The sequence below is a fragment of the Cynoglossus semilaevis genome, chromosome 8 (genome assembly GCF_000523025.1).
Source record: "Cynoglossus semilaevis isolate Cse_v1.0 chromosome 8, Cse_v1.0, whole genome shotgun sequence".
Taxonomy (NCBI): domain Eukaryota; kingdom Metazoa; phylum Chordata; class Actinopteri; order Pleuronectiformes; family Cynoglossidae; genus Cynoglossus; species Cynoglossus semilaevis.
The window spans coordinates 9,238,152-9,262,145 of NC_024314.1; the positions used below are offsets into that span (position 1 = coordinate 9,238,152).

General features: G+C 39.4%; 5 protein-coding genes across 17 annotated transcripts in view; 3 read left to right on the forward strand and 2 right to left on the reverse strand.

The window, feature by feature from the left end:
* Positions 1-23,994, forward strand: part of LOC103381923 (probable histone deacetylase 1-B) — a 388,477-nt gene that overhangs the window by 358,403 nt on the left and 6,080 nt on the right. The window lies entirely within an intron of this gene.
* Positions 120-3,532, forward strand: ghitm (growth hormone inducible transmembrane protein). Its single transcript, XM_008314536.3, has 9 exons — positions 120-271; positions 774-937; positions 1,101-1,203; positions 1,309-1,420; positions 1,504-1,645; positions 2,051-2,159; positions 2,332-2,520; positions 2,860-3,031; positions 3,131-3,532. Exons 2-9 carry the CDS (start codon positions 800-802, stop codon positions 3,213-3,215), a joined length of 1,050 nt encoding a protein of 349 aa, XP_008312758.1. The 5' UTR covers positions 120-271; positions 774-799; the 3' UTR covers positions 3,216-3,532.
* LOC103381927 (cadherin-related family member 1) lies at positions 3,777-21,007 on the forward strand. 10 transcript variants are annotated; one of them, XR_003050487.1, is made up of 21 exons: positions 3,777-4,166; positions 6,007-6,294; positions 6,572-6,574; positions 6,778-6,873; positions 7,245-7,390; positions 7,469-7,519; positions 7,620-7,709; positions 7,882-7,968; positions 8,603-8,719; positions 8,908-9,051; positions 9,143-9,221; positions 9,302-9,402; positions 9,487-9,690; positions 9,871-10,023; positions 10,609-10,773; positions 11,281-11,348; positions 12,267-12,495; positions 12,670-12,924; positions 15,838-15,897; positions 16,211-16,253; positions 19,143-19,191. XR_003050487.1 is itself a non-coding variant. In XM_025058183.1 (21 exons), exons 2-20 carry the CDS (start codon positions 6,234-6,236, stop codon positions 19,166-19,168), a joined length of 2,118 nt encoding a protein of 705 aa, XP_024913951.1. In that variant the 5' UTR covers positions 3,777-4,166; positions 6,007-6,233; the 3' UTR covers positions 19,169-19,191; positions 20,915-21,007. The 10 variants fall into 10 exon arrangements, 8 of the variants coding, with proteins under 8 accessions (XP_024913951.1, XP_024913952.1, XP_024913947.1 ...); XM_025058183.1 differs by lacking the exon at positions 15,838-15,897 and adding an exon at positions 20,915-21,007; XR_003050486.1 differs by lacking the exon at positions 19,143-19,191 and having other exon boundaries at positions 14,626-15,897.
* Positions 16,756-19,035, reverse strand: LOC103381926 (leucine-rich repeat, immunoglobulin-like domain and transmembrane domain-containing protein 2). The gene is made up of 2 exons (XM_025058190.1): positions 18,254-19,035; positions 16,756-18,099 (listed from the first exon to the last, which is right to left on the reverse strand). The coding sequence occupies exons 1-2, from the start codon at positions 19,020-19,022 to the stop codon at positions 17,312-17,314; spliced, it is 1,557 nt and encodes a 518-aa protein (XP_024913958.1). The 5' UTR covers positions 19,023-19,035; the 3' UTR covers positions 16,756-17,311.
* lrit1b (leucine-rich repeat, immunoglobulin-like and transmembrane domains 1b) lies at positions 20,908-23,994 on the reverse strand. Its single transcript, XM_008314532.3, has 4 exons — positions 23,270-23,994; positions 22,555-23,018; positions 22,108-22,413; positions 20,908-21,971 (listed from the first exon to the last, which is right to left on the reverse strand). The coding sequence occupies exons 1-4, from the start codon at positions 23,389-23,391 to the stop codon at positions 20,908-20,910; spliced, it is 1,956 nt and encodes a 651-aa protein (XP_008312754.1). The 5' UTR covers positions 23,392-23,994.

The window sequence follows — 23,994 nt, forward strand, 5'->3', positions numbered from 1 at the left end:
AAATATAACCTTTCATCTATAAACAAGAACACCATGTGGATAAAAGGATAAGGACTTTAAAAACAACATGGCAAGAATAAAATAAAACAAAATTCATGTGAATATCTCTATGTATTCGAAGCTGTATGTAATGAATTTAGGACTACGATACCCGTAAACCAGTCGCTTTTTGATGACGTAATGAGAACGTTCAGGCTCTGTTGCAGAACCGTTGCGTCAGAAACCTGCGCTTGTGAGTCTGAGGAGGTGAAGAACAAACGATTCTCTACGGGTGCGTAATAGTTTGTCAAATGTCCTATGAACTGTAACATACTGTTATTTAGCATCTATGTGTACATTTGAATAAATACATTAAATTGAAATTTCGTACGATATCATAAAAACCTGTTTTTAATTCGTTGTACCATGTAAGTGAACTGGCTAGCTAATGCGATTATTTTATATTCCAGAGAAATGTAAAGTTAAATATGATGATTTGTTTCTCCGGTTTTTAATGCCCCAACAAGTTATTTAAGGCTTGTAGTTATGTTTACACTGGAATTGAAATCGTTGACTTGGCGTTTTTAAATGTACGTTGTAGCGGGATGTGTCATGACGCAGTAAGCGTGTAAGCTCCAGCTAATGTAACAATTTTGATTTGCGCAGTTATTTCTCTATATTTAAGTATTCCTAACATGTTTGTTGTTTTTTTCACACTATTATTAAATGTCGTTTGACTAAAGATGTTTGATATTTATGCACCTATTCAGTCTGACGCAACAAATATTTTCCAGGTTAAGTGTAATTGTTCAAAACAAATATGTTGGTCGCGAGGCTAGCATGCCTAAAGACGCTCCCCCTGGCTGGGCTCCGTCCGCTGCTGACGCAGGGCAGCTCATCTGTAAGAGCACCTGCTCTGAAGACCTGCACACCCCTGTTCAGATCACAGCAGACACAGGTAATGTAGTGACCAAAAATAATTATATAAACCAGGCACTATAATAAAACGTAGTTTCAATTTTTGCTTAATGTCAATACCATTGTATATGATGTCACTCCATCATTTTAAGTAGATTCTGGAAGTCCTTCAGGTTGCTAAATCCCTGTCTTTCCATTATCAGGGTTTGTCCTCTAAAGCCAGATTTGGTTTTCGTCGTGGGCGGACAGCCAAAGACCAGCTAAAGGAGGCAGCGTTTGAGCCGATGACAGATACTGCCTTTAAAGGTAGATTAGTCTTTGTTACTTCTTGCCTGAGATATTTATAATGTGATGTAGTGGAATGAAAGAGAGATAAGTAAACATTTTCATCTTTTTTTGTTTTGCTTATAGTTGACCAAATGGGGAGGATTTTCCTGGCTGGAGGTGCAGTAGTCGGTCTTGGAGCGTTGTGCTACTACGGACTTGGAATGTCCAGTGAAATTGGCACCATTGAGAAAGCAGTGTAAGTGAAAAGGAGAAGTACAGCTTCAATTGAGTTAGAAGGTGAACATTAGTCAAACCAACAATATTTTTTTCCCTTTTCAGCGTTTGGCCTCAGTATGTAAAAGACAGAATCCGCTCTACCTACATGTATTTTGCTGGCACTGTTGGAGTCACTGCACTGTCTGCTTTAGCTGTGAGCCGGAGCCCAGCACTCATGAGTCTAATGTTAAGACAGTCCTGGCTTGTAAGTATGATGACATGACATGCTGTTCACACACTCAAACATTTACAGTACCATATTTTCTATAAGTTGCACTTTTTTCATCCTTTGGGAGTTTGCAACTTAATACTCAATACTCCAAAAAATATAAAATTTCACATAGTCGTTATTTTCACATTGACAGCCGCTAGAGGGCACTCTAAGGCTGGTCTACCAATATCTGCTACTCCTGTACCACTGAACACTTGACGTTTGTTAATTTCACACTGACAGCCGCTAGAGGGCACTGGGGCGACTTTTAGTACTGAAAATACGGTACTCCAGCTTTAAATCTGTCTAATGGCTTATCTATATGTGACTTCATACTTTACTTCATTTGAAGCTCCTCCGGTTTGTATATAAAGGTTGATAAACGCTGTTTTTACACAGGCAATAGGAGCGACTTTTGCAGCCATGATTGGTACAGGAATGTTGGTCAGATCCATCTCATATGAGCACAGTCCTATGCCCAAACACCTTGCTTGGATGCTCTATGCAGGTTGGTAACGTCTTATGTAGTGACATTCTTTCAACACTAGATGGCAGCCATGTACAGGGCTGCTTTTGTATAACAACAGAACGGTTATCTAAGGTGAATGTCAAAAGATCTGTGACAATATTTGTTTGTATGATTGACTGATGATTGTCTTATTTCTGTGTTTGTTAATTAGGTGTCATGGGGGCTGTCATTGCCCCTCTGACTCTCCTGGGGGGGCCTCTCATGTTGAGAGCTGCCTGGAACACAGCAGGCATTGTGGGAGGTCTGTCGGCTGTGGCCATGTGTGCCCCAAGCGAGAAGTTCCTAAATATGGGTGGTCCACTTGCTATCGGCTTTGGAGTGGTCTTTGCTTCATCTATTGGTTGGAGTTTTACTTTATAAAAATTTAGACTATAATAAATAAATATAATGAATAAATTAACACAGCAGACCAATTTTAAAGTAATTATTGTTCCCTTGATTCAAGTCAAATTCCTATGTGTATCCTGCATATCGCATGCAATGTCTCTTAATTTACAATGTGTGCCGTTCACTCGGTTTCAGAAGATGAACTGAACACTTAGTGAAAAGAGCTAGGCTTGATATCATTCAATAATCAGGGATGAATAGCATTTGCGGAACATTAAACAAATAAAAAGTGCAGGTAAAATCACATCAGTTATGTAAAAACTGAATTAGAATTCACTCTTTTTCCCCCCAGGATCCATGTTCCTTCCTGCCACCTCAGCTTTTGGAGCAGGACTCTACTCCTTGAGCATCTACGGAGGCCTGGCCCTGTTCAGCTTGTTTATTCTTTACGACACACAGAAGGTCATTAAGAGAGCAGAGACACACCCAGTATACGCTGTACAAAAATATGATCCCATTAATGCGTAAGTCACTCCCTAAGTCCATCACGGTAGACTTTTAAAAGACAATTTTAGTTTGTGGCAAGGTATTTCCCATTCTGAATTTTAACTTCTTTTTTTTAGGTGTCTGGCCATTTACATGGACACGATGAACATCTTTGTGCGCCTGGTGACTATACTGGCAGGTGGTGGCAACAGAAAGAAGTAAACAACCAACGTTTGAACTCACTGAGACAGAGATAAAAAAGATCTTTAATTCATAGCAGCCTTCATCATTGAAGTTGGTGGTTGATTGAGCATTGCAGATGCTATATATCCAGCTCTATGTTTTCTATTTATTTTTCTCACAGGTAGGTGGAGTATGTAACACAAATAACACATGATCAACCACACACAACCAGTTCTCCCGCGATGAAACAATATCATCTAGTAAATGCTAAAATCATAGGTTTGTGATTGTTTGGCCTGCGCTTAAAATACCAATGTAAAAAAAATCTAAATAATTAAACTTTTGTATTTATCTTCTGTCTTTTGTTGCTGTTAAATCTCATAAATTAATTTTATGTGGGCATATTTAGAGAAATAATAGAAAAATTCAATTTTAATAGCGTTATCGCTGTCAATTTCATTTAATACAGTAGTACAGTTAGAAAAAAAAATTTTTGAGCAGAAAAAGTCGAGTCAAATTATCTTTCACATCTGTTTTCATGTTCTGATCCTAAAAAAATCACCAGAAAAAAAATAATAAACTAAATTTGAATTCAAGAAGAAAGAAACAGAATAAACCCATTATTGGTTGTCTAAACTACATTGTGCTGCTTACAGTTTTACCTAAAAATCCACCATAAATAGCCAGTTGTTATCATGTTGCCCTTAATGATGTTTTTATTTCTTAACCAATGTTGGGTGAAATTAGTAGCTAAAAGTCATTTTACTTTATTTATGATATTTGTTGACGACACATTTAAAGAGTGTGCAGGTGACTGGAGAGTCCAGAAGGGGTCCACCTTGTCTTTACCTCCACCTTTACAACCAAGACCAGCAGCAGATGACAAAGGCTTAGTCGTAATCCTCTTGTCAACCATCTGCCTGCTTCTCTAAAGTTAACCCTTCAACTCCAGGGTGTCTGCGGCTGATGCTGAAAGCTGGAAGTATGCAGGTACTACATTTCAGGCAGCTGTGTGGTGTCTGAGGTCATGTTGGTGTACACAACAGGTGAATAATGGACTGCAAATTAAGAAACTGCATTTGTGAAATAAGCAAGTTAACGTTAAATGAGTGTCGAAAGGACCAATATTTATTAATGTGCCTTAACTATGGTGTAAAGCCATGGATTGGTCTCTTTTGTAGATTATGTATTTTCAATATTTATTCAGCTTGGATTCCGCCAAATGTGATCTGCATAGGCATATTAGGTATGGTTAGAAGTTGAATGTGACACATTTATGCATCTCAACATTTTAATTATTTTACTAAATATCCATAGGTATGGAGTGGCAAAATAACATTTTCATGTTCTATGATCTCTAAAATATTCTAATAAAGGTGATTTCACCAACATTTCATGAAGCAAAAAAGGCCGACATGATTCACAAGAACATCGCTAAAATAATTGTAATTTTTGTTTTAGAAAATGTGAATTAATATAAATCACGTGATTTTATTGAAAAATATTTTTTCTATTCCTACTATTCCCTGTTAAAATCCATGGGTGGAAAAAAGTTGACAAAATATTTTTTAATCAGAATCAGTTCTTTTATTTTTATTTGTATGAATTAAAAAGTAAATATTTTTTTCATTAAATATTAAAGTACATCATCATAATCAAACAACCACCCATGGATTTAGTGTTTATTTTTAGTAGATTTAGTAGATTTGTCATTGACCAATAAACGGATCAGCAGCACAAGCGTGTCACTGCACGTCACACACTATTTTTATATGTGTGATTGCAGGAAGGCACAAGTCAGCACCTGGAAATGAATTAAATCAGCCAGAACATCACACAGAACAGTCAGCCAAACAAACCCGCGTCCAAAGCAGTCTGAATTTTATTAATTAGATATAATTTCTCAATTATCCGTAGAGGTCAGAGGGAAGGTTGTGTTGATAAAGTATATAAAGGATCAGGCGTTTCAACACAAGTTGAGTGTCAAAATCATTTAAAATTGTATATCACAGTTCAAACAATACCAAGGTCTGAATTAGCTTAGAGCTAAGCCCTTATGCAGCACTAATACATTAAGTTAATTAAGCTGTTACTTATGAAAGATTCATTGGAAAGCATATTTATATATATATATACAGTATATATACAGTATATGTATACACACAGCACTTGTGCTTCCAGAAGTGACCACTGCTCTTCACGGTGACAGGTTAAATGTAAATGACAGGTTTTGAACAATAATTAATTATTAATTAATTGTCTTAAAAATATATCAATGAAACTAGTGATACAACAAATAAAAACTATATTAAATATAAACTAAATTGAGATTTTCCACATATAGTTAACACTGCCAGTTGAACAGAAAGTGAGCAGGGCTTTTACACTAATTGAGCATTTCATTTAAAAACTGCTCCTGCTTTTCAGGATGTCATGTTGGTTAAATAAATACCAACCAAACAGTGACTTGGTGAGGTGTAAACTCCTCTGATATCCACTGTGTCTTTAAATTGACAAGAGATGTTGAGATGAGAAGAGATGTTCTATTGTGTGCTACGGCAGACCATGTTTTGTAATGCAACAGAACAAATCAAACAGTTTGTTCCTTGAAGTTGACACCAGCAAGTCAAATGTACCATGTGTCAAATTCCACACATACAGTAAAACTTAAATCCATTTGATGTACTCCAGAGTACCTTCCTCATTCCTCCTGAAACTTATTTTATTTTAACCCCAATTACAGATTTCACTTGTGTGTACATTACAGTATGTGCAGATGTGTGAAGATCACACCACGCTGTGTGAACAAGCTGATCTCACTCCCTCTCAGTTTTGTATTTTTTTTTTTCAGAAGAGATGAAAATGGAAGCAGCCAGCTAGAAGAGAAGAGACATGAGGCAGGGAAGGGATGCGTCACTGGATTAGAGGATGAGGATCTGCCCCAGCCTCTTTCTTCTGAGTGACTGAGACGCTTCCAAGGGGCTCAACAAACACCACTTTTCTTACCCTCCACCAAGCCTTCCACATGAGCCAGCCAAGACTCAGCTCCTCTCCAGGATGAAGAAAGAGAAGAAAACACATGCTTTACTGTTTCTTCTCCTGTTCCACTTCAGCTTGGGTAGGGTTGGTATTTTTGTTTGTCTTTGTGGTTAAGACGCTCGTCTTGCTCTTATCTGGTTAATCCTCTCTCACACTGAGTGAATGTCCATCTTAGTGTGAACTCTCCTTGCTGTTACTGTAGTAGTATATGTTGTAAATAATAAGTTATGTGTTTGCTTGTTTTGGTTTTTTTTGTTTTTTTTTGTTCTAGCAACCCTAAATTCAAATAAGTATTAAAATTTCATGTCTGTGCTCCTTCTCCTCCTCTTCACTCCTTGGTTCCTGTCCTTTTTTAGCAAGTGAGTGTAGCACTTCATTTTTTATTTCTTTTTATAACCATTTCTATTTAAATTCAAAATACTGTATGCATACCTAAAAAAAACATTTTAAAAACTCATGAGGTACACACTAGGTGTAGTAAATTGTTTCAACAGTTTTTACCCTTTTGATTTATTTATTTTCCACTCAAATAACTAATAATGTGTTTCATGTGTTTTTGAAGGGCAATCTGACCACGCCCCGTATTTTTATGATAACGGACCGAGCAGCATGAATGGAAACATGGCCTTGTTCAGCATCTCAGAAGACATTCCTGTTGGTAAGTCTCTCATTTTGATGACACTTGATTTAAGTGTGAAAGGAAATTCAGTGCAGGTTTGAAAGTCTCAGTGATTAATAAGACTTAAAGCTAATCACTGTAATATTTTTTGGATTGTGATGCATACTAACGAGACTAACAGGAAGAAAACATTATGGGTGGTGACTCATCTGCCCTGATCATAAAACGTGTCAATCACGCTGACGAACAGCTAAGGATTGTTTTTTCATAAATACAAATTTAGTCCAAACATTAAAGACTTTAACAATAAAATGTCTACTCATTTGGCTAAAACTGAAGTTTGTTTTTAAACATAAATAAAAACATTTGTAAAACAATAGTATGTGAAGAAGCCATTGTCTTTCATTCAGGGACACAGATTTATATCCTAAATGGCACGGATCCAGAGGACGATCCAGTCAGATATGGACTAACGTTTGACAAGGGATCCACAGAATATTTCAGGGTGGAACCAAACTCTGGAAACGTGACTGTTATTCACGAGCTCGACCGGGAGGTGAGTCAGTCATGATGCATGAGGCATAAAAATGTCTAACCACTCTGTCTAAGAGTGATGTTTTGTTTTTCTTTTTAGAAAGATGATGAGATTTCAGTTATGGTGAGCATAACAGATGGTCGAAACAAGGTAAGCGTTTGTTCCTAGGGAACATAATTAACTCTATACTGTCGACCAGTCAGTTCATCAGTGCTGTTTTCATTTGGAGCTCAAAGTCTCTGTTTTTTAGGTTGTTGAGACGGTGAGAGTGTTTGTCACCGATGCCAATGATGAACCTCCTGAATTTCAAAACCTGCCTTTCGTTGTTGATGTCCCAGAGGTACATTATATCTTTATTATGTCTTATACAGCTCATATAACCAAAAAATACAGCTCGTGTCATCTGCAGTTTTTGAATTTTTTCACTGCAGTGTGTCTATTTTCCTAATTGAACAATAAATAAATATAAAAATAAAGTTAATCTCATGTTTCTTTTGTTGTTGTTTTGACAGGACACCACACAGGGAACTAGCATCTACAGGGTCCAAGCATTGGATAGGGACATAGGTTCAGGAGGCAGCATCACATATTATCTACAGGTAATATTTATTAAAAATAATAATAATGTAAAGATATCCAGTTAGAACCAAAAGCTTGCTGACATTTTTAGACAAACACCCACAGAGTTACAAGTTTTTACAGCAAACACGTGACTTGAAATCTCCTTGAGGAAAATCTATTTGTCTGTTCACACATGACATACGTTTTTAGGTTTTTACAGCAAACACGTGACTTCTATTTAAGTCTGTTCACACATGACATACGTTTTTAAATAACAAGAAGCTGTTGTTTGAAGAAAAAAAGACTGACAATTTCTTAAATAACTTTTTACATATGAATATTCCTTTAGTTCATAACTCCCACTTATCAAACAATAAAAAAGGAAGAATGGTAAATGTTAAATATAACATGTACTGAAAAACATCATTAATGTTCTCTGATGTGAGGGACAGACTGGAGGTCAAAGTGATATTAGGAACGCTCTGCTGCACTGATGAGAATGGTAAAGATAAAAATGCATTACAGTGATAGGGAAGTAAATCTAATACAGTCATCCAACCTAACAGCATACAGCATTATATAACAGTACATTTTTAGATTAACACCTCAGTTGATTTCTTCACTCTCAGGTATTAACTATCCCATCCTAAGTGTGTCCATTGTGTCCTTCAGACTTCCACGTTTTCCAAGTTCACCATTGATGCCCACAGTGGAATCCTACGAGTCAAACCAGGAGAGAGCCTGGACTACGAGACCACGACAACACATTTTGTGACCGTAGTTGCAAAGGTGACAAACCACTTTCTGTCTTTCCGGGTCTTGTTTCAGTCCTACACAATTAAGTCACAATCAAGAGTTAAGGTGGTCGAGTTACAGTTACATACAGAAATGATACAGAATGATACATGGCCTTTCCATCATGTATCATTTCTGTAAAAAGGACGTCCATTATTCTAAATATGCTTTAATTAATTTAGGATGGAGGCGGGAAGTACAAAGGGAAGCACCAGGTGTTGACGTCTACAGCCACAGTAACAGTCAATGTCATAGATGCCCAGGACATGCTTCCATCCTTCGTAGGAACACCTTACTTTGGCTACGTCTATGAAGTATCACTGCCTGTAAGTTCTGTCTTTTCACCACTGAACATCAGTACTATTCATATGCTGTGTACCTCTGTTGACACGGGCTCCACTTCCTTCACCCCGCCAGGGTTCAGAAATATTTACTGTGTACGCTAAAGATGGCGATCAAGGCAATCCAAACCCCATTCACTATTCTATTGTTAATGGTAAGAAGTGTACATCAGAAATAATGGTAAAATATTTCACAATCAGCGTCTGAACATTGTTTTCTGTCTTCACTTCTCAGGTAGTGATGGAGTCTTTGACATAAATAGCACGACCGGATGCATAACCCTGAACACTTACCCATCTCTGCTGAAGAATGAATTATACGAAATTAAAGTCAAGGTGAAGTCAAATATTTCTCATCTTTCTAAAGAAAAATAATTTTTTTGCCGGGTTCCTACTGAATTTTCTCACTTTAACACCCAGGCATCCGAGGTTGGACCAGATGACCAGCTGTTGGACTATGTTTTCACCATAGTAACCGTGCGTGTGGTGGACCTAAACAACCACCCTCCCACATTTTATGGGGAGAACGGACCACAGAACAGGTTTGAGGTGACCATGTACGAGCATCCACCCGCTGGGGAGATTCTCAGAGGGTTTAAGATCACCGTCAACGATTCTGATCAGGTAGATTCAGCCCCACAGGTCTACAGTTGTCTGTCTTTGTCTCTACATGCTGCCTTGTCACTGTTTATTTTATTAGATTTACCAGTGAGAATGATTCTTGAACTTTGTCCTTTTATCTTAAATTTACTTTGTCAATTCATAATTCTCGTATTGTGTTTGTTGTTGTTTTTGTCTCCATAGGGAGCTAATGCTAAATTTAAACTGAGACTCGTGGGCCCAAATAGAGTCTTGCGAGTGGTTCCCCAGACGGTTCTCAATGAAGCGCAAGTGACCATCATTGTAGAGGACACAGCTGGCATTGACTATGAGAGAGGACCAAAACTGTCTTTTAAGGTCAGAGTTAGCAAAGAATAAGAAAAAAATACGTTTTTTTTTGTCACTTACTTTATTGATCACATCACATTTACGGTTATAGCTGCAGGAAACATATTTATACTTATATGACCCAAATTCACGAAACACATTAGCCACAGCGTGCTTCACAGCAAGTAAATGAAGTGGACACTTCCTGAAGATTTTGCGACATGTATAGATTTTAGGATATTATTAATAGTCCATATTTTTCTTACTGTGCATTGGGAGTTACCCTTGAAGTCTAGGCCTGCACAGGTTTAGCAAAATGTAGATTCAAAGTATGACTTTAAGTTTAATTAGATATATTAGCTGTTGAATGGATGTTTTCTTTTTATAGTTATTTAAAATAAAACAAAGTTTTATGCAATCTAGCATTTTATATTACCACTTTGGCACTGTCACATATTTTTAATACAGTATAAATTTTGCTAATTTTTTTGTTAGAAAATGCATACAAATATCCAGCATTGAAGTACTTTTTAATATGTATAAATAAACATATCAGTACAATGACCCTCAGTACAATGACCCTGTTGAACACACTTTGCCTTTGTGTTTGTGCAGCTGTTGGCAGTGGAGATAGACACACCGGAGCGTTTCAGTGCGACAGCCGACATAGTGATCAACCTGCTGGACACAAACGACAACACCCCCGAATTCACATCCGAGTACTACATCGCCAGGGTTCCTGAAAACTCCCCTGGAGGTTCCAGCGTTGTGTCTGTGACAGTATGTTAACTGTGATTAAATTCTGCTCTAACCTGACAAAAGTGATTATATAATCCCCCAATCCTCCAGTAATACTGTGAGCAGTTCATTAGGTGAAAGCAGGTGGTCATCAGCAAAGATAAAAGGGATTCTATATATTACTTTTCATGTTACGCATAATGTAATTCACGTCTCCTTTTAGCACACATGTGGCATCAATAATGTAAAAAAAAAAATCAACATTTCATTACTCTAATCTAATCTCTGTAGTGTTTAAATCCTGGCTGCATGTCCCCACTTCACAGGGTGGAATAAAAAGCTTCATTTTGCTGCAGGGTTAATCATGTTGACCCACGACCTCTATTCCCCACTGAACAAGGAGGAACTTTTCAATCCGCCATACATAAGATTAAGTCTCAACTTATCTGAAAAAAGCCAACCTGAGTCACACTAAGTTGCAGAGAGTATATGATCATACCCTTTAATTTAAACATAATTCTAATCTTTTGCTCTGTTTTTCTCCTTCAGGCTCATGATCCAGATTCAGGTTCGTGGGGTGAAGTCAAATACTCGATTTATGGATCAGGCTCAGATTTGTGAGTATTATACGAGTCAATTTGTAAAACGTTTTGACTCAAACTGAGGTATTTTACGTAAACTCTGTAAACTCTCAAGATAAAAAGTTATTTTTTGCACGGTACGACTTGGTACAGCCCAGAGTTTTCAGGGCAGGGAACCAGATTGATTGGCCCCTCAGCTACACAAACAGCTCACTGGGATGTTGGCTGCAAGATGCGGGCTAATCTCCTAATTGGATTGGAGGGTTAAAAATAGGCAGCTTGGCCTGTCTCGTACAGGGAGAGCAAATTAAAATGCAGTGTGACAGCTGGAGCCAGAGAAACAGCTTTGGAAAAGAAGGCAGCGTGCAGGGAAGGGAAAGTGAGAATTTATGCTCGTCTACAGCCAGTGAACTGAGGTAATTGTGTGAAAGTTATCAGAAGCGCAGCAACGTGTGAGTTTTCACAGTGGAAAACAGGACAGAAAAGAAGCACACTCTGGAACAAAAGGCACAGAATGCCTTTCATTTTCTGGTTGTATTTTTTATACTTTAATGCACGTTCAACTGTTTAGCTAAAGGAGAAAATACAAAACTGGTTCACTCTGTCTCAGTGTATCACACTGAACCGTCATCAAGTCACAGCTTACTAAAATTTTATTGGTTTAATAGAAACATGTATTATATAAAAGGGAAATAAAATACAATAAATAATTAAATAAAATAAGAATTCATGCAAGGAATATTGACTTTAGTTTTACAAGGTGCTAGTAATAGAGAAGAAAGACTTACTTGTATTGTTAGTTAATAAGAGAATGACTCATGTTCACATCCTGTGATGTAAATATCACCTGTTAAAGCTGATATTTTTCACACCTGATATTTACATGTGAAACACAAACACATGGTAGATCTGATGATCTGTTAATTGGACTCACACTGTACTCCGGTTCTGCAGGTTTGCCATCGACCCGTCATCGGGTCTCATCTCCACACAGCCATGGACCTCCTTGGATGCAGAGGTCCGGTCTAAATACAACTTCTACATCAAAGCTGAGGATGCTGAGGGAAAGTACAGTTTGGCCGAGGTCTTTGTCACTGTCCTCGACATGAACGACCACTCACCAGAATTTGACAGCGAGCTCTTGGAGAAGACCATGATCATCGGTACTCCGGTCAAAATAGAGGTGAGAATTTAGGCCACACTGTTTTTCGAAGGAAACATTAGTTCAGTAGGGGATCAGAGTGAATGTTATATAGTAACGAAAGAGCCAGATAAAGTCAGTAAATCTGATGTAAATCTTAGCATTATTCATTATTCAGATTTCGAGCAGTTCTGATTCGTTCTGCTCTCTGTCCAGGCCGTGGATGATGACGCAGAGTCTCCAAACAATGTCATCCAATACTCCATAATGAAAGCCGACCCTGACAATGCATTTGACATCGACGGTGACACTGGTGAGATCAAGCTGAAGCCATACATCAAGTCCATGGAGATTGTGCAGAACATCACAATACAGAAGGACTGCAAGTGGTCTCTGGTGATCCAGGCCCGGGATCGAGGTTCTCCATCCTTCAGCACGACCGCCATGGTCAATATCGACATCACCGAGGCGGTAAGACCTGCTCTGACCCACTGCATGCTTGCATTGCTTTTAAAACCATGTACAAGCGCTAGATTCCAGCAGAAACATACAGAAAAATAGAAGGGTTTTTGCTGGAGTCTGTGATGCTGCTAACTTAGCATCCTCGCTTTAGCAAGTTACATACCATTATCTTCATGTACTTTAAAGGGTAATACTGCTGCTTTTATGCTTATTGCTGCTATTTAATAATATAAATATAATAATATTATAAATATAATTATTTGATGTCAAATGGACAAAATAATTTAAATAAAATGCACAAGAATAAACCTAAACTTAATTAATAATAAAAAATAAAAAAAATAAAAATAATTTCCACATTTAATGTCTGCTGCCATCTGGTGGCAGTTACAGTCAGTTTGTTGTAATGCATGAAACAGAAGGCATGACAACATTCGTTACCATACCCTGACAAAGTGTTTGGCGGGCCAGATTGGAAAGCCCAGTGGGCCATACCTGCCCCAGGGGCCGTAGTTTGCCCAGGCCTGGTTCAGGGCTACAAGCAGCGGTTTTGTCCCTTACTGCACTGCTATGTTGGAAAACAATGATAACCATACTTAATATTGATGCAGGTACTTAAGAGTTTGTAAAAGTTATTTTTTAAGTATTAAGATGATTTACAAGTTTCACTAAAGAAAAAAAATATTTCCTGTTAAAAAAAACCCACAGTAGTTCATGTATTTATGTAAGTCAATATCATAATTAGGAAAAAATCTTAAAAGTAGAAGGATGGCAACATTCTTATTAACTATTATTTTAGTCAGTATTTGTTGAAATCAGGACATTGTCCTTTAAAGTTGTCAATCACATGCATTCATATATTTCTGTTTGAACGTCACCTCTTTCATTTACTTTGTATTCATCTTTTCATCCTCCATGATGACATGACTCAGTGCTTTTGGTTTGTTTCTGTCTTGTGTATCGTGCTTTGCAGATCAAAGGGCGAATATTTTCGTACGTCATGGGCCTCAACAAGCGTCCGCTGACTGTTTTCGGAATTTGCGTCAGCATTGTCACTTCACTTATTTTAATAACAATCTGCATTTCCACAATCCTATACTGCAATTCAGTGAAAAAGTCAAGAATCAACCCAGAAAGTAACTATATTAAAGTGATTCGCCGAATCAAGTGAGAAATAACGGATTCCACACTGGTATTCCTTAGAGATTAAAATATATTTATTTTTTTACTGGATTTTGTTTTTGTCTGTTAGGGATTTCATGAGCAATTGAAACTGGAGTAAGAAGGGAATAATATTTATGTCATATCATTTCATATTTTCTTTTTTAAATTTAAATGTTTTATATCTTACAGTGCTACAGAATAGGAATTCAAAATTTCCATTTTTAGATCAGGTCCTAGAGTCAGCTTCATCTCATGACCTCTGATCACGTTGTTCATCTATCATCAGAATCATCTCACTGCACTGCACTGTCAGACGCACACCCAGTAGTTGGTGCAGCTGTAGGCTTTGCATTAGCATGTTGGAAAAGGGTGAGGTCTGAGGTGTGAGTGTGACATGGTTTTAAGATCTGTGGATTGGGTCTCCTCTGCCAGTGCTTTGCTCCTCAGTCCATCATGCTTGCATGCCTGCAACAAACGCTGCATTTCCACGTTGAGCGTTAGTCTGTTGGACTTGATTTAAACTCTTTTATTTGTGCTCTTTCACAGGCGCCTCTCAAAGGCCCTATGGCTGCCTTTTTAATGAAAAGTAGGGACAATCCTATGAAAGCTTTAGGCATGGTCACGTTTATCATTACGGTCATGGTAGGGGTCACTGTTTTGATCTCTACCGCTATGTACATGCGCAACTCAAAGTCCAACAGGATCACACCTGTGCGTCGCATCATCAAGAAGCGGCCCCGGGACCAGCAGTCCTGGACTTTCACCATGCCTCTCATCAAGATCAATAGCCCTGCAGACAAGTTCCTCATCGTCGACCCCGAGAGCCCTCAGCGAGACGACAGCGCCATGCTCTGGAGGAATCCTCCCCCGCCTCCTCCACCGCCGTCAACTACAAGGGTCACCGAGAGGTCGCGGGCCATACCAACAATATCTGGTGCACTAGTCTCAAAGGGTTCCAAGAAAGCTAAGTCTTATCACCGAAAAGACGGAAACATGAGCTCAGCTCTGGTGTCGGAGCTTAAAATGAAGTTGGAACAGAAAATAAAGGAAAACAACCAAGGTTATTGTTAAGGCGACACGTCACGCTCCAGATTGTCCACAGTTTTTGCGACATTTGTGCTGCACTTAGGTCACATGTTACCCAAAAGTTCCTACCTGAAGCTGTCTGGATGGAGTGGACCGACCTTTACAGTGACAACACTCGGTGTGTGTTTATGTGTTCATATGAGATAAAGGAGGCAAAGGAGGATCTGCTGCATCCTCAGCTGACCTCACTCAGGAAAGAGAAGATGGATTCTGAGTCCTAGAAATCGTCTTTACTGCCATCTTGAGGAGGGATAACATCATGTTAAACCTAAGAAGCACCTCTGAAAATTTACCCAAGAGAGGATTAGAAGGACTTACTGTGTACACAAGTTGCATAACATCATGAATAAAATTCAACACAGTACAAGGAATTTAGTGGATTTTTCCTGAGAAAAAGTGCAAGTGGATGACATGGTCGTGACCTGTCGTGTGCTAAATGACGTGTGTGTGTTAAAATTTGGGCTGTACATGAGAGCTGCTTAAAAAAATGCTGAAACGTTGTACGACTACAAGGTGCCACTGTTGTTTGTTTGTTTTTGTTTTTTACAGTATTACGAGTATTGTTTTATTTGTTTGATGGTGTGACCTTAGAGAGATGCTTTTATATATTTTGCATAGATTGATTGTAAAGTTCAGCGCTGTGTTATAATTGTGAATATACAACATGTACAGGAAATGAAGTTATCGGAGAAGACGAACAGTAGAACATGAGGAAATCAAGATAAAGCTAAGGTAACGTAGATATTGATGGGGGTTAAGTTTTGGATCTTGAAATGTGTTTTATTAGTTATTTAAAAGTAGTAAGGTTCTAAGAAAGTCATTTGATTAAATGTACCAGATTCAATGTAGTGTATTAGGTGGTGTCCAAACTGCTCACCATTTAAAGATGAGATATTAATAAATACAGGTAAATAAATAAATACGTTGTTAATTTTCCAAAATTAATAAAATGTCTGTTTATGTAAAGTTGTATATTTGTAATGTCTTTGTACCGTCTTTACCCAGAATAAATATGAGGTTGTTAAACTGAAATTTATATTTTTAGGTGTGGGCCTTATCACATTTGTTTGGAACCAACGGCGCCACCTGTAAGTATTTACATTTCCTACTATTAATATTAATGAATACTGTAGAGTACAATGAACAACTAAAACTGGCATTTACAGATATGACTTTGATTGTAAATGCGTTGGAGTTTAATATTACATATAATGGTAGTGGTTGTACAAACTGTGTATACTCTTTATATACATATATTTATATATACACTATATTTATAGTGTGTATATATTTACTGTATATATATGAATACATTTATATTGTATATTTATATATAAAAATAAACATCTACTACTTATAAAGGTAAGATATATAAACAATATAGATACGCTATAAACAGTACTTTATATATATTATTTATAAATTATTATTTATATAAACTGTACATATATACTTTACACTTCACTGTTTACATGCAGTATCTCCAAATTCATCATATAGTATACTTTTAAATATACTTAACAGTTCTTTACACCTAAAACATAAATATTATTGTGTAACGGTTGATGTGAGTTCACTGTGACTGTGCCATGGCATCTGTGTAAGTGAAATACAGCTGCTGTCATTAAATGGAAATATCATGTCCCACTCTGAAGGATCCAGATAGAAAGTCACTTTAATCTGCTTATGAGTGCACATATAAATGCAGGGGGAATCGCTGTGCTTACGTAACAAGTCAGACGGTGCCTTGGTGTTTGTTTTTTTGCCTTCCTGTAAACCCATAGGTGGTATGTTTTTTTTTCCTTTTGTTATTTTATTTTGTCAGTGAAATCAGCATCAACACATAAAAAACGAAGAAATAGCAGATGTTCAAATATTAAAAAAAAAAAGAAGTTTATGCATGTCCGGTCAAACATTTGACTTTTAGCTTCAGACAGAAATGTCACTTATAACATAAATAGCACTTATGTATTTTTATTAGTGCCACTACTCTTTTTGCATCAACAAACACAAAATGTGCCTTTATCCAAGACAGTAATGGCAGCACTAACTTGGGTTGGTCATTTTAGCCAACTTGAGCTAGCTATTGACAAGCAAAAACAGGAAAAGAAACAGGCACAGAGGTTTATATTCAGTCACAGTTCCTTTAGTACAGATGAGCAGCACTCCCTCCTTTGACCTTTTTCTCAGATTTGCCTTTCTTCTTTGGTCGTTCCTCTGAGTCTCTGCACAGACCTTCTTCACTTGTTGCCTGCAGACTATCAAAGTTGCCCTGCCTTCCTCCCCTTGGAAGGTTGTCTCCATTCCGCCTGTGTTTCTTCCACAGGTCTAGACAACGCGCCACACAGTTGAACCTGGCCTCTGTAGTGCAGGCGTACATGCCGGCTGGCACCGCCAGCACCATGGCACACACGATCACTATGATGTGGATGAGCCGCTCTCTCTGCTCCATTTCACTGATGTCGTTCCCGGTCACAAACACAATGCACTGGCCTTCCCTGGGGGGATGGTTCTTCAGAGACACACACACCTCGTATTTGGTGAGAGGAAGCAGGTCACTGACGGAGTAGCTGTTGATGCCGGGGCCGATGTGGATGATTTCTTTTTTGGGTGCATCGTATTTGCCAAAGTGGATGGTGAACCAGGTCTCTGCAGGGTTTTCTGGCACTGCGTACCACTCCAGGGTGACGCCATAAACTGTCTGCTTGGCAATGCGAATGTCAATGAAGGGAGACTCATCGGGGGACAACATGGGGACAGGGGGAGGGAGAGAAACAGAGAAGTTGGAAGAGTGGAGGTGGACCGTGATGTTTGCAGAGGAGTTGCCAATGAAATTGTTGGCCGTGCAGGTGTAGACACCTCTGTCTTCCAGGTGGAGGGAAGGGATCAGCAGCTGAGAGGTGACGGTGTCTGCGTCCACCTGGGCCTGAGTGGCTGACAGGGACAAATAGAGCATGACTGTAAATCAGGCTTATTCATTATACATACTGTAGGTAATGCTCTGTGTTTTTTAATAGCCTTATTGTTAAAGACATCAGGTTACACTGAAGCAGTTTAATGGATAGTAGAATAAAAATAGGGTTCTCACCATTAAATCCTCTGATAATCTTCTGGCTGTACATCCACTGAATGGATGCGCTGGGTCTTGCCTTGACTAAGCATGTGAGTGTTGCATTTGCCCCGAGAGGTACGGTGATGTTGCTCTGCGGGGCAAGAGCCTCTGGTTTCATACACGACTTTAACTGGATCTCGTGGAAGAACTTGCCAGCTCTGTAGTCGGGACCAGAGCATTTCAGATAAGAATTCATGAGAATGATGGGAGTAGCGATCGTCCTTATGAATTCAACGAAGCCTTTGAGGCGACAGTCGCACAACCAGGGGTTTTCATGCAGCGCTAACACCACATTAGAGACCAGCCCTTCTTTCTCCCAGGACTTCCCTGCGGTTTGGTAAAGTGGCCAGTTAGTGAAGATGTCCTTTGTTATGATGCTGAGCCGATTGAAGGATAAATCTAAATAGGTCAGGGCAGAAAGGTGTCTCAAAGCATGTTCTGGTAACACGTCCAGTTGGTTGTGCTTCAAGTCCAGAATCTTGAGTTTAGGCGTGTCCTGAAATGCTGTCCACGGAACTGAAGTCAGCTTGTTCCCTTGTAGGCGCAGCTCAGTTAGGTTCTTTAGTCCCTCCAGACTTTTAATGTTCATGACAGTGATGTCATTAAAATTCAGCCACAAAAACTCCAAGGCAGCGACTCTGGAGAAGGATCCGTGTCGTATCTCAGTTAGGTGGCAGTTTTCTATTCGTATTTTGGTGAAATCGTGTGGGAGATCTTGTGGGATGTGTCCCATTGAGGTTTCCATGCACAGTAAAGACCTGTAGTGACAAAACACGTAACAAAATCCTTTAAAAAAAAAGTTCTAAAGATAGATCATTAATAACCTTTTTTTAAATGCATGTCATTTTTTATCTTACCTTCCCAGGTTATCATCTGTGCAAGAGCAGCTGATTGGGCAAGATGACGATCCAGAGGTAAGGAGAAAAAATGCCTTGGTGATAAACAGTGTGACATAGACGGTGTCCATATTTGTGGAGGAGCATGTGAAATGGGCCTGTGAGAGCAGGACATGCCTCAGACCTGCCTGAGAGAAAGCCTATTACCTTAATCCTTGACGTAACACTTAAGACACTAAGTTACATTTAAAGTAAAGGGAAAGGTGTATTTATAGAATCTGTCCTCCTGGTGTTTCTTTACCACTTCAAAAATGTTTATTTCAAAGACAATAATAATTTAGGTCAGTCCAAATGTCTGTGTCCAATGTTAGTGTCCTCTTTGTCCCCTGTCTTCCAGCATCACTCAGGTTAATTTGTTTGTCTTAAATCAGAAGCTTTGGCCTGACGTGAGTCCTCTCTGGACTAATGGAGACGACGCCTGTCAGGCTTAGCAGCACAGAGAGGGAGGGAAGGGCAGCACAGGGACAGATGTCTGGGAAGGACTGTGACCTGACCTCGATAATCTGTAACTCATGTTGTTAAATGTAGAATCAGGACGTAGAGCTAGTGAGAAAAAACATTTGGTGAAATCTTTGTCTTATGTTCCACTTTTTAGAATTTTTGTTTTTGTTAACAGTACTTTTAAGAAATGTGATTCAACCGTACTACTCAGTCGTCATTTCACTGACAGAAAGGACAGATAATCTGTGCTTTAATTGAATTATATCATTATATATACAATAACTGCCCAAATGTAAGACTTATACTAGGATGACTGGTGCATTTTTGTGTGCGCTTCCTGTTTAATTAATTCTACTTCCTGTTGTGCCAAAAGGAGAATAATTGACATCAGAAGTAAGATACAATACAGTATTTTATCCATTTGTCAACATAGAAAAATATTTATTATATTTATAGAGTACATTTATACATACACATATATTTACACATTATAAATATACTGCTTTTTAGGTTTTCAACACAATAGTATATCTGGCACATCAACAAAATATATACAAAAACCCAGACACAAAGAGAGTGTACATGCAAGTGTTGGACGGCAGGGAGAAAAGGTCAGAGGTTTGATGCCCAGGTTAAGACATCAACCCGTCAACTGCTCCAGTTATCGACAGTTAAGATGAAAAATGCACAAGGTAACGTTACTGCATATTGAAGTGAAGTGTAAATGTACAGTATGAGTGTAAATGGGAGAATGGTAACAGTTTGGAGAGTTCATTTAGTAAATATAGAAACTGGACAAACCTTGAACACAACTGTTCTGCCTAGCACACATGCAAATCACTTAAAAAAAACAATTCCTTCTTTAAACACATCAACCTTAAAAGTGTGCGATAAATTGAAAATATCATGATTGTGTAGTTTCCCTTTTTACTTCCCAGCAAATCAATGCTGTTTTTTTTAATTCCACAAGGCTTTTTACACAGTAGCTTATATGATAGACCTACAACTGTCATGTTAAGACCTGCGAGGGTATTTAGCAACACTTGGGTTTGACTGACTAGTTACTTCATATGAGGGGTCTTTTCATAGTTTTGATAATTAATATAGAAAATGTAATTAGTCAGTCCACAGTAGGCCAATGTGAAGAATCATACATGTCCTCAAATCGTTTGTAAAATGACAGTATATTTAACTCTTTCTAATTCTTGCACAGTGCACTTTTAATCATGGATAATCTGTGTCACTTTAAGAGAACAAAGTGCATGCTCTGAGGTTTGAGGCATACATTTGGTTTCAGCAGAAGTACTCGTTAGGCTGGCCTTCACTCCTGATGATGGCCTCTGAGTCCACACTAGACCTGGCGGAGAGCAGCCTGTTGGATTCGTCAGGTGTCATTCTGGCCAGATACTCGCCCTCCACGCCCTTGGGCTTGGTCCCTGGAGCCAGGGTCTCAAAGGTGACGTAAGAGTCCTGCATCTCTTTGGACTGCCGCCCCAACAGCTTTTGACAGCGCTTCTTCAGGGCGCCGCAGCAAACGATCAGTGTCAGCGGGACAGCAATGACGCAGGCCACGGTTATGACCACTACATTAATGAGCTTCTGAGTGCCACTAGCGCTGGCCGCCTCGTCTGTTGAGAAGATTACACACTGTTCCTTTTTTGGGATCAGGCCTTTGACGCAAACACAGGCGATGTACTTTGTTTTAGGCACAAGACCCTCAATTGTGATCCTGTTCTTTCCGGCTCCCACGTTGATGCGACGCATGTCCCTCTCACCAAACACGGCGTAAAGGACACTGAATTCTGTGGTGTTCGTGGCGGTTGGGGCTCGCCAGTTCAGAGAGACAGTGTGGTCGGTGTCACCGATCACCTTCACTGAACGTACAATCCTTTTCTCCGGAGCTTGCTGTAAAGACGAGGCATTGGCCGCCAAGTTACTCAGAGCATCCGAGCCCACCAGCGTCTCGGATTCCGACTCCTTGCCCTTGGCCTCAGAGCCACTGTCCGAGACACTGTAACTCTCAATTTCATACTTCCTCGTCAAGCCTCGACCACTGAGGGATTCAATAATGGGCTGTCCAGCTGTGGTCGTTGGTGGAGGAACATATCTGGCGATGAGTTTCTCTTGATACGCTGCTCGACCCATGGAACCATTCTTCTTGCCTCTGTTTCTCCTTGAAGAACCACCAGTGTTCTCCTCAGACGGGAATGAATCAGTGATCACCAGGGAGATGACGGCATCAGCTGTGCCAACAAAATTGTTTGCTCTGCAGATATATTTTCCAGAGTCGTGGTAGGAGACGGCGGGCACGCTCAGAATAGACCAAATGATGCCTTCCCTTGAAATCTCCTGTTGGACTGTAAAAGACGGGTCAAATTAGACTTAAGACCGTTGGCACCAGTGGTTTTAAATCTCATTGAAACTTAAACTGTGACAGAAATAGGTTCAGCTCTAAAAAAACGGTAAATGAGGATTTAGTTCAGTAAAACTCACCTGTGCCGTTGATTTTCTTGCCATCGGTTCGGCTCCAGGACAGTTCTGGGATGGGAACGCCAAATGTGCCGCAGCGGAGGAGAACGTTGTTGCCCAGTGAGCTGCGTACACGGGCCACGGCTGTGTGCACACGAGGGCCCTGGCACCTCTGCACCTCGGCCTCAGTGAAAACAACCCCTGATAGGCTCTCTGGATCAGCACACCTCAGCTTGGTGTCGATCAGAGTCACTGAGGACGACGGAGACTTTTGGAACTGGACTAAATCAAAGAGCCGACAGTCACACAGCCAAGGGTTGTCATGGAGTCCTGTGGAAGAAAGCTGTGATTAGCAGCATACCCTTACTACTGTCCTTGAAACTAACATTTAGCTGACACTGCTAAGAATTGTTTGGACTAATTGCTTATAGCTACCGACGTCATTATATCGAATTTCTTCATTTGGCTCACCTAAAATGAATTTGGAGGAAACACTGAAGTCCTGAAGAGGGTTCACACTCAGCCACATTGTTAGGACATCACCAGGGACGGTTGACAGGCTGTTACTGGACAGGTCCAGATAGGTGATGTTTTTGATGTATGTAGTAGCCTCAGCTGGGATGGTGGAGATCTTGTTGTTGTGCAGGTCCAGGAGCCTCAGGTTGGGCATGTCAGTCAAAGACTCCCACGGGAAGGAGGTGAGCGAGTTCCCATCCAACCTGAGCTCGTCCAGGTTGTACAAACCTCGGAAACTGTCCACTTTGAGCGAGCTGAGTGAATTGAAGGACATCCAGAGGATCTCCAGGTTGTTGAGGTAGTGGAAGTTGCTGCTGGAAATCTTTGTGATTGCTGTCTTCTCAATGCGAAGCTTGGACGTGTCAGTGGGGAAGTTTGTAGGGACCACGGAGATCTCTGGATCATTGCAAAGCACACTCCTAGAAGAGGGAAGATTTAGTTACATGTCCTGCCCCATAATGAACTACAATAATACAGCATTTGATTTAGAGTGAATGTTGGTTTCATTATTTAGTAACAAGCAAAAGAGATTAAAGAGCAACTACAAGTTAATCCCACTCTACACAGTCAGGTTGTGTATACAGAGTCTTGTGAAAGAAACTGCATGGCAGAAACTCTTAATGCAATGCACTTTGTGAGTAAACATTTTATAATAATTGATAGTTCTTACCTTGCTTTGGATCCATCGCTTAATTTGTGGTAAAAGCAGTTGCACTGCACTGGGCAGGATGTGCAGAGAACAGGGAGGAAAACTAAAGCCAGACAAAAAGCAGCGCTGAAGTGTGCTGTCATTTTTTCTCCCCCTCTCCTGTCAGTCACTAAACGCTCCGCATCTAAACTACACTTTAAAGGTCTGGAGGGACAGGGGATGGTGCATGGTGGGCTCTCTGCAGGCTCACAGCTACATACTGCATCGACTGCTCTGAATCCTGAGATAAAAAGGATAGGCAGGGATTAGTGAAGGACTAAGGTTATTTTCATTCACACGATTACAGCACACTGCTGCTTCCTGGAAGCTGACAGGCTGCGTAGTTTTTCCCTGCACCTTTCAAAGAAAGTACTTCCACATATATCTCAGGACAACAGGCATTAGAAATCATAATAAATCTAAAACAGGTTAACAACATATTTTATTGAATGTGATATTTATCAGACATATGGGTGATGTGTTAACTCATTACTCGTTATCTGTGGTTGTATTTAAATATTTAAACAGAAAAGCAAATATTTGTTTCTAGCATATTCATTTTTATTCATTTTTTCCCTTGGTTTCTTATCTCAGAACTTTTGCTAAATTATATTTAAGTCTGTCATTTAAGGCGCTAGCAGCAAATGCCCACCAGATGGCAGTAGTTTGCACTGGGGTTTCTCTCCTGTACCTAATAAGTGCGTTTA